The 10,491-nt window shown below is 52.2% G+C and overlaps 2 protein-coding genes across 2 annotated transcripts; both read left to right on the top strand.

Annotated features, from left to right (window-relative positions):
* Positions 1–410: 410 nt before the first annotated feature.
* Positions 411–2,423, top strand: LOC138926902 (uncharacterized). Its single transcript, XM_070282509.1, has 2 exons — positions 411–1,353; positions 1,534–2,423. The coding sequence occupies exons 1-2, from the start codon at positions 411–413 to the stop codon at positions 2,421–2,423; spliced, it is 1,833 nt and encodes a 610-aa protein (XP_070138610.1).
* A 2,778-nt stretch (positions 2,424–5,201) lies between these two features.
* On the top strand, positions 5,202–6,465 carry LOC122322072 (golgin subfamily A member 6-like protein 2). Its single transcript, XM_043213427.2, has 2 exons — positions 5,202–5,958; positions 6,440–6,465. Exons 1-2 carry the CDS (start codon positions 5,202–5,204, stop codon positions 6,463–6,465), a joined length of 783 nt encoding a protein of 260 aa, XP_043069362.2.
* Positions 6,466–10,491: the final 4,026 nt, after the last annotated feature.

Genomic DNA, 10,491 nt, shown 5'->3' with positions numbered 1-10,491 from the left:
TTGGCCGGCAGCTATCTCACCTGGCAGGAGGTATAAACTGCAAAAAACCTGGAAGCAGGTATAAAATGCGACTTGAACAAAACGGAATGGAAGACCACAACAAAATTACTCCAGGTGGCACCCACAATAGTGGAAATCCACCCGCGAGAACCCCCGCGGTTAGGGCAAGGATTCTGGAGGCCCTACCTTACATTCTAAAAAAAACTGCTCCACCGGCGGCGCACTTGGCCGGCGACGCAGAACCAGCTACAAGTGAGACCCTAGAGGAGCTCCAGGCTTTCGGGCGTGGAAATAAAATAAAGAGACCCCCCCCCCCCCCCCCCAAGCAGACAGGGAGCGATCACACCCCAAAGAGGCATCGGGACGAGCAGTCACCGCCAGGAAATTCCCAACCGGGGAAAAAATCCAAAATGCCGCTAACCCCCATAGACGAGATGGGCGCGATCCTGGAGGACCTTTTGGCTAAGGTGAACGACCAAAAGGTACGAAGCATTAACCAGGTCATGAAAAACTCCTTCGCGAGACTGAAGGAATTGCAGGAGCTGCTGAGGGACCAGAACTTCTCTCTCCCGAGCCAGGAAGGAAGGGCCAGGTGCGGCTGCAGCGGGGAAGCACCGGGCTGCAGCAGTACTCGAGTCGAGGAAGCTACTCAGACCTCACCGGAGCGAGCGTCTTTCAGCCAAGTTGCTAGGACGAAACGCCCACGAGAGCTGCCTCCACCTAATAGGGCAAACCAAAATGGCAAAAAGGACCCCAAGATAAGCCAGCCCAAGAAGAGCCGCCCCGACGTGCTTATAATAACGGGGAACGCAGGATCCTCATACAGCGATGTCCTCAAACTGGTTACCCGACGGCAAGATGGCAAACTCAATGATGTCAGCCAAAACGTTAAAAAGATTAGGCGCACGGCAAAAGGAGATCTCCTGCTAGAACTGGCAGCGAAGGATGCAAACGCTCTCAAGATGCGACAGACCCTTTCCCAGGTGCTGGGCGAGGCAGCGAGCGTTCGTGCGGTCTCAGGCGAGACCACCATCGAGATCCGCGACCTGGACGACCTTACCACGAAGGACGAAATAGTGGCAGCTATTAAAGCTCGAACGAGCGGACAGGAGGAGGCAATCAGGGTGAAGTCCCTTCGCCCTGGCTTCTCTGGAACACAGGTAGCCTTTTTGGGAGTGGAGCCGAGCCTGGCATCGAAGATCCTGTCCGAAGGCAGGATTAGGATAGGATGGACCATGTGCAGGGTCAGGGAGCGCTCGGCCCAGCGTCGCTGCTTCAGATGCCTCAGTTTCGGGCACATCGCCGCTTATTGCAAAGAGCGGACCGACAGAAGCAACTGGTGCCTTAGATGCGGTAAGCCACAAGGTAGCCTCCTGCACAAACGCGGCTGAGTGCTTCCTCTGTGCAGCTGCAAACAACGCAGAGCGTACCCACGTAGCTGGCAGCAAGAGATGCCCTCTCGGCAAACTTGATGCAGCGACACAAAGCAGAGTATGAGGATCATATAGATCAACCTAAACCACTGCGAAGTAGCCCATAGCCTACTCGAGCAGGTTTTAAGAGAGAAGCGGGCAGATATAGCCCTAATAAGTGAGCCGTACAAAAAAGTCGAGACGCAAAGCTACATCCTGGACTCCTCCAAGACAGCGGCTATTTGGGCGCCAGGCAGACAACCCGAAAGTATACAACCACGAGTAGGTTTCGTCCGGGCCAAAGTAGGCGCGTTCTGGCTTTATAGCTGCTACCTCCCCCCGCGCCTAACACTGCAGCAGTTCACCCACACAATAGACGAGATCGCCCAGGACGCAAGGCACAGATCCCAGGTGGTGATCGCTGGCGATTTCAACGCCTGGGTGGAGGACTGGGGCTCATCGCGCACCAACGCTAGGGGTCGAACCCTCCAAGAGACCTTTGCGACTCTTGACGTAGCCCTGCTGAACACCGGCTCCCAAAACACGTTCAGCAAGGCGGGGTATGGTTCAATCGTGGACCTTACCTTCTGCAGCAGTGGTTTGTTTCGGAGGACTACGTGGTCCCTCAGGGATGACTACACTGCGAGCGACCACAAATACATAGTCTGCGACATAGAGGATAGAGAGCAAGCTTCCACAGCAGCGAAGCCTCCAAGATTCAACCCGGCTACATTACAACCGCTAAAATTCGCACAGGAACTAAGGATTCCAGATCCTTCAGGCGACGTCGAATGCGATGTTCACAACACCATGGCTGCGGTTCTACAGGCCTGCCGAGCCAGCATGAGGAGTAGCCGTGGGCATTCGAGGCACCATGAACCGGTGCCCTGGTGGCCCCCGGAGATAGCCCATGCGCGCAGAGAGTGCCTCCGAACCAGAAGGTTGCACCAAAGAGCCAGAGGAAGGCCGGACTTCGAACAAAAAAGAGAGGACTTCGCGGCAAAGAGGTAGATTCTGAAGAAGCTGATAAGGGAGGCAAAGACTAAGTGCTTTCTCGAGATGTGCGACGCTGCAGAGCAAGATCCGTGGGGATCGGCCTACCAGACAGTGGTCAAGAAAGCAAAGCAGGCAAAGCCAATCGCTCCAAAAGATGCCGAAACAATGAGAGCCATCGTGGAGCACCTCTTCCCGAAGCAGCCGAGTGGAGTGGAGTCTCCTGGGCCAAGTGGAGCAAGAGAACCTACCGGCTCTACGCCGGATCAGGAAATAGGCGCCCTAGAAATCGTAGAAGTCGCTAAGGCTATCCAGGTCGGAAAAGCTCCTGGTCCAGATGGGATCCCAGACATCGCAATCAAACTGGCGATGACTGCGTTCCCGGACCGGTTCGCCAGGGTCTTCAACGCATGCCTACGGGAAGGCGTTTTCCCTAGAAGATGGAAAGCACAAAGCCTGGTCCTCCTCCCAAAGCCAGGCAAGCCGCCGGAGGATCCGTCATCCTTAAGGCCGATCTGCCTCATTTACCATGCCGGCAAAGCCCTAGAGCGCTGCATATGCCGGAGGCTCCAGGAGGCCGTAATCAGCGCGGGAGATCTCTCCCCATTACAATTCGGGTTCAGGGACCACCGTTCCACGGTCGACGCAATTTCCTTGGTCAGGAGGATTGCAGCCAAGGCAATCGAGGGGACCAGATGGGCGGGCGGAAGCAAGGAGTACTGCCTGATCGCCACGCTGGACATTAAAAATGCCTTCAATTCAGCCAGGTGGGATGTTATAGTGGAGGCGCTGCGAAATCTCCGAGTGCCGACTAGCATCGTGGAGATCATAAGGTCGTACCTCAGTGATCGCACTATTAGGTACGAGACGACCTCAGGCATCCGAGAGCATGCGGCCTCCTGTGGTGTCCCTCAAGGCTCAGTTTTAGGCCCAGCCCTTTGGAATCTTATGTACGACGGGGTCCTCAGACTCGACCTCCCGGAACGTACACATCTAGTTGGATTCGCGGACGACATCGCGGTAGTCGCCGTGGCCAAGACGATTCAGGAAGCAAAGGAGCACTGCAACGCTGCAATTGCAAACGCCATCAGTTGGCTGGAACAGGTAGGGCTAAGCCTAGCCCACCACAAGACGGAGGCTGTCCTGATTTCGAGCAGGAAGCGAGTGGAGACGGCTTCAATCAGCGTGGGAGGACATGTGGTCAAATCAACCAGGGCCATCAGGTACCTTGGAGTAACGCTGGACACGAGGCTTAGCTTCAGGGAGCACTTCGCAGTAGCAAATCGTAAGGCGGCGAATTTCGCCAGAGCATTAGGGAGGATCATGCTCAACTGTAGGGGCCCGAAGCAACGACGTCGTTTACTTCTCCAGACCGTCTGCAGCGCAACGATGCTTTACGCAGCCCCCGTGTGGGCTGATGCAGCCAAAACAAGGTCGTATACCAAAGGTCTGACCAGCACATATAGACTGTGCGCCTTAAGGGTGTGCTCGGGCTACCACTCGATCTCCGACGACGCAGCTCACGTCATAGCAGGCATGGTGCCATTCGACCTGCTCGCGGCGGAGCGCAAAGAGCTATATCAGGCTCTAGTAGCTCTGAACGGGCAAACTCCGGCAGCGACACGCCGTCGGGTTAAAGAGATCTCGAGAGCTTCGAGTATACAGAAGTGGCAACAAAGGTGGGACGAGTCGACCAAGGGACGGTGGACCCACCAACTAGTCCCCGACCTCAAGAATTGGCTACAGAGAAGTCACGGAGAAGTGAACTTCTGGCTCACGCAGGTTCTCAGCGGCCACGGATGCTTTAGGAGTTACCTGTTCAAATTCGGACACGATGATGACCCAAGGTGCCCTGATTGCGGGGTTGACGAGACGGCGGAGCATGTGGTCCTGGACTGCCCACGTTTTTCGATCCCCAGGCGGAGACTCCTAGGGGAAGTAGCGACGGCGGACGTCATCGGAAGGAGGTTGCTGGAGGACGTCCAGTTCTGGGCAGACTTGAGCAGCTTCGCCGCCTACATGATGAAGGAGCTGAGAAGGCTAGAGCGACTCCGAGCGGAGGCTAGGCTAGCCTAGGCCAACTGCAGTGGGGCGCATAAGCACGCCAATTTCCTGGCCCTGCGAAGCAAAGCCTAGCGGCATTACCGCAGGGGACAGGGACCTAGTAGACTCTTTTTCACTTTTTCTTTTTGTTAGAGCTTAGTTTTAAGTCTTTCCTTGTTAATAAACGATTTAAAAAAAAAAAAAAAAAAAAAAATCCGCGAAACTCTGTGAGCTAGCCGCGGCAAATTGTGGCGAGCGGAAGCAGAAAAGACAGTTCGTTACACCTGGCGCCCAAAACTTCGTGATTGCATTTAGCCTAGAAAATAACATAGCAGAAAGATGGGAAAAAAAAATTGGATCTACACATTGAGAAAGGAGGAGCTGAGCGAAGTGTGTAGAGAGCTCGGTCTACCAGCAGACGGGACTGTGGAAGCGATGAGATCCTCAGTGGCGAGGTGGGTCGACGAATCCAAGGAAGAGGAGGTACTGGCGTTAACGCACGGCCTAGAGGAAAGGTTTGGACAAAGATCAACCCCCAGGCAGAGGGGTCCAGTCACGGAACAGGTCCAGTCACGGAACAGTAACGGGGCATATCCAGTAGCGGGAGTTGGATGTGCTATAAAAGGCGGCGGCTGGGAGGAGCACGGTCTATTCAAAAAATTCTAATCAACGGAGCAACATGAGCAACAAGTCAGAAGCAACGATGATCGTCTCGTCTGACGAGAGCGATCTGGAAATAGTCGGCGATCCCACATGGAACGGAAGAAGGATGAGGACGGAGTGGGCGATCCAACGGGCAGCAGGAGGACGGAGGCACATACCGGTCGGTCGCGCCACTGTGGAGGAGCGGCGCCGGAGCGAGGCGCTGGAGCACAGAAGGAGATCGGAGAGGTGCCGCCAGCGAAAGGAGGCGATAGTCACCATCTCGGAGATGGCGAGGAAGAGGGCCCAAAGAGCCCAGGAGATGTGCGAGGAGATCGACAGGGAGTGGAGAGACGTCAGGAGGGATGGACGGGAGAGAGCAATGAGGAGGGCGATGTCAAGGAGGATGCGGCTGCGACGGGCGAGGCGGCTGGTGGAGGCCGCGAAAAGGAGGGAAGCCACGAAGAGGACCCGGCCAGCAACGCGGTGGCCCGCGGTGCCACCAACACCACGCCCTCGAGCGGAACGACCGGAGGAAAGGGAGGTGGCAACGGCCGCCAGAAGGAGGCAGCAGGAGTCAACGTGGCCTGCGGCACCACCTACGCCACGCCCAAGGAAGGAGGACAAGGAGGAGGAGCCGTGGACGAAGGGGCCGTGGGTGTGGCCAACACCACGGAAGCCGGCGCTGGGCCGGCAGCACTCGTGCCCGGAGCAGCGGCCAACGAGGCCGGTGCTGATGAGGTCAGCGTCGGATGGAGGCGACAAGGAGGTCCCAGAAGCAGACTGGCCGCCGGAGCTCTGTGTGAGGGTGGCGGCGGAGGTGGAGAGGAGGCGCGGACGCACCGGAAGGTGGTGTGTCATGGCGCAAGTTGGAGCCATATGCTTCCGAGTGCGCGGAGGAGCCAACGGCGTAAAGGTACTGAGGAAAACTTAAAAAGTATAAGTCAAAGATAGATACAAGTAAAGATAGATACATAAATGTACACAAAAAAAAATATATATATAAAGATAAAAAAATAAAAAAAAAAAGGAAGATTATTAAAGGGGGAAAAAAAAAATAATTATAAGGAAAGAAAAAAAAAACAAAACAAAAAATAAACAAAAAAATTAAAAATGAAAGATTATTAACGAAAAAGAATATCAAAAAAAAAAAAAAAAATTAATATTAAAAAAATTAAATAATTTAAAAAAAAAAAAAAAAAAACATGGAATGGGGTACATAGGCTAGGTGCTCTAAAAGGGTCCCAGGGGAGCGGACAGTCGTTTTCCGAAGGAGGGGGGAAGTGGATGGGTATCCACACCAAAATAGGGTAACCGAGAATGTCATTTTTTTTTGGGCCCATGTTCAGCACAGTACATCAACACCGATGTCTAAACGGCTCTTTCGTTTCCCTGAAGAAGGGGGGAAGTGTGAGGAGATTTAGTCTCCCCACACGCTAAGACAGATAGCCGGGGCCAAAGGGGGGGCCGAGGAGACGGAAAAAGGGGGTCAACCACCGGTCATCAACCCGGGCAGCCCAAGGGAACGTCGCCAGGATCAGTACGGGGGGTTGGGGGGAAAGGTGAAAGCCAGTTACCATGGGTTCCGGCGAAGGGCTACCCGTGGGAGGACGGAATCTACGTGGAACGTAACAGTGGTAGGTGAAAGAGTAAACGGCGCCACCCGGGGGAAGAAGGAATCGAGGTGGAACGTAACGGGTCCCGGGGCAACGTTGGGAAAGTAGTCCAGTGGGGGAATCAGCACGATGCGCAGGCGTGCCTTAGAAGGGGGGGGGGGTTTCGACGAAGAGTGCAACGGGCCCTGGAAGCCCACCGGTGCACCACGCACCAGCAGCAGAGATCCGTGGCCGGGGGAGACGAGGGGCCACGGACAGCGACCCGCCAACGGGAAAGTGGCGTGATTCTGGAAGCAGGATTAACGGCAGCAGCAGAATCCAGGAGGATTAACGGGCGCTCCAGTCAGTATAAAAGGAGGCCCATTGGAGCGGCTCGGGACGAGTCTTTTTAGGAAGCTTGTAGCGTTGAGTTGGAGGACCGCCTGTGGAGAGTCCGGCATTCAAGTGTTAGAGCGTTTCTAAAAAGGATTCGGGTTTTGTTTGAGTTGAAGGACCGCCTTTGGAGAGTCCGACAGCCAAGCGCAAGGAGAGCGAATAAGCAAATAAGGAAAGGATCCATTGCTGGACCTTCCTCTGGAAACCCAGGGTCGTGTAGTCGAGTTGGTTCATTCCCGAACACGGCAGGTAGCCTTGCAAGGAAGTGAGGAAAGGATAAGTCTGGCGTATGCCTTACCGACTCCTGAAATCATAACCAACAGGCGTGGTCCTGCGAGACAAGGATAGACCGACTCGAGATCGCACGCCCGGTGTACACGAGACGTAAAGGACGAGACACAAGACAGAACCAGGGTGGGGAGACCGAGTTGAGCCACTCCCGAACACAGCAGGTAGCCTTGCAAGGAAGTGAGGAATGGATAAGTCTGGCGTATGCCTTACCGACTCCTGAAATCATAACCAACAGGCGTGGTCCTGCGAAACAAGGAGGCCTACTTGGGATCACACGCCGGTAACCACGAGACGTACAGAACTAGGGAGACAAGGATCCGTTGCTACAAGCCCGAGGCGTCAGAGTCGAGTTGAGCCATTCCCGAACACGGCAGGTAGCCTTGCAAGGAAGTGAAGAAAGGATAAGTCTGGCGTACGCCTTACCGACTCCTGGAATCGCAACCAACAGGCGTGGTCCTGCGAAACACGGATCGGCCGACTCAAGAACTCGCGTCCAAGTCACAGACCAAGTGAGAACACCCTGGTCACCAGCCCCGCCACTACAAACTCGGGTCCGCCGGCGCGTATGCACGGTGTCCCGGTGTAGCGGGAGCGCGACAATACGATCAGGCACACGGCGGCTTCCAAACCTGGCACCAGAGCGTATGCACGGTGTCCCGGTGTAGCGGAGACGTCACACGGCAACTTCCAAACCTGGCGCCGGAGCGTATGCACGGTGTCCCGGTGTAGCGAAGGCGGCAGTCAGCAAACAAACTCCCAAACCTGGCACCGGAGCGTATGCACGGTGTCCCGGTGTAGCGGAGGCGACCGACCGCAGCCAACAGTCAGATCAGTCGTAGTCGACCCAAGGGGGTGATTTCTCAAGGCCAAAGGGCAGAGGGTAGCGGAATCGCTGGCAGCGCGTCGACAGGAGTACCATCGGCGACGGAGTAACGGCGGTGACGGAGCAGCGGCGGCGTATCCCGGACAATCCGCATAGAACGCCGACGACGGCGCCAACAGGAACGGAAGGAGCAACGAGTAAAAGAGAAAGAAAGCCTTTGTAGTATAAAGAGGTCTCAAAATAAAGAGTGTGGAAACTTCAAGCTATTTGTAATACTTTCTGGGCTTGGGCAATCACGTCGAATCTATAAATTCGGTGGAACGGATCCGCGAAACTCTGTGAGCTAGCCGCGGCAAATTGTGGCGAGCGGAAGCAGAAAAGACAGTTCGTTACAGATCATTAACCTGGGTTAATTTTTCTAAGGCAATCCCATTAATAGAATAGGTAGCTTGCAGAGGGCAAGAACGATAAAAAGACATATGTTAGCATTTTGATCCATTAAGTATTAGATCATTAGCTAAACACCATTTTTGAAAGTTATTAAGGTCAGACTGAAGACTGCATTGGGCAGAGATGGATTTGTACTGAAGACAAAGCTTTACATCATCTGCATACATAAGAACTAGAGAGTTCGTTAAAGCAGGGGGCAAGTCGTTTATAAAAAGCGTAAATAATAACGGGCCAAGATGACTTCCTTGAGGGACGCCGGATGTAGCACGGACCAGACGGGACTGTATGTTTTTAAATAAAACTCTTTTTGTCCTTCCATCTAGCTGGAGATCCACGTTAAGAGGTCTTTAGGAAAACCAAGCATATCCAGTTTACTCAACAAGAGTGAGTGATTAACTGAATCAAATGCTTTGCTGAAGTCTGTGTAAATTACATCGGTTTGATATTCCTTACAAACGCAATCTATGACAAAGGATGTAAACTCCAGTAAGTTTGTGTTGGAGCGACGCTTAATAAAGCCGTGCTGAAAGGGGAGTGATAATCGAAGAGCAAAGGTGTTGCAAATGAGAGGAAATTAATTTTTCAAATAACTTTGGAATTGCCGACAACTTAGAGATGCCTCTGTAGTTGGCAGCATCGAACTTTTTCCCTTTTTTATGTAGGGGAATTATAAATGATTCCTTCCACTTAAGGGGAAAAATCGAGGTATCCAAAGATAAGTTGAAAAGTCTAAGAAGAGGTTTGCACAGAGCCCTGGCACAGTATTTTAGCACACAGCCTGGTACTCCATCGGGGCCCGGCGAATAAATGGGTTTGCCCCTTAAAAGACCAGATAATAAGTTGTTCTCAGAAAAAAACGGACAGAAAACAAGATTTGCTGCTTGAATGTTATATGCGTAAGGCTGATCAGTCAATTTAGGAGGAGAATAAATTGTTTGAAAAAATTCTGCGAATGGATAGGCAATGGCCTGATCCGAAGTCGCAGAGGAATTTTCAAACGTAAGCAGGGGTGAAAAAGATACGTGTTTACGCTTAGTGTTTACAAAATTATAAATCTGCTTTGGATCCTGAGTAAATTGAATCCGGCAGCGGTCAATATAATTCCTATAACATTCAGCGTTATGCACGGTAAAATTCGACCGAGCTAGTAGGTATCTTGAGAAAACAACACTACTGCAGGTTTTTTTTATATTTAAGTAAAAGCTTATTTTTTTTATTTTTTATGTTAGTGAGGCACCTTGTAAACCAAGGAGGATTTGTTGAAGCGGACGGATATTTCCAAGGCACACATGAGTCAAAAAATGTATTTAAAGTAAAATAAAATTTTTCTAAAGTGACATTAAGATCAGTGCACGCCAGAATATCAGACCAGTCAAATGTATAAGGCTATTAAATTTCTGAAAATCAGCTTTACGGAAACAGCGAATCTTATTTACCACGCTCGAAGACATCTGATCGATACCAGGAGTGGTTTCGATTGAGACCTCCAGCGTGGGGTGATATGGATCCTCTGGGGTTGAAAGATACGAAACATAAGTCTAAGAGCCGACCTAGCGAATTTCTAACATGATTGATCTGACCTAGAGACATGTCAAACATGCCCGCGGTGAAGTCATGGTAAGTTATAAGTGACAAAGATGGTAAGTTATCGACGTTGGACCACTTTAATTCTGGGATATTAAAGTCACCCACCGCTACGAGTTGGTCACGATCCGTCATAAAATTAGAGACGTATCGAATAGCAGACACATGCTGCCAATATGTGGGCGGTTCAGACATAGGAGGTATATATGAACATGTGATGTATAAAGCTTTCACGGACATAATGATTTTAACACAAATAAAT

The sequence above is a fragment of the Drosophila bipectinata genome, chromosome 4 (genome assembly GCF_030179905.1).
Source record: "Drosophila bipectinata strain 14024-0381.07 chromosome 4, DbipHiC1v2, whole genome shotgun sequence".
NCBI lineage: Eukaryota > Metazoa > Arthropoda > Insecta > Diptera > Drosophilidae > Drosophila > Drosophila bipectinata.
The sequence above is the reverse complement of the archived record's forward strand: the minus strand, read 5'-3'. Positions and strand labels throughout refer to the sequence as shown.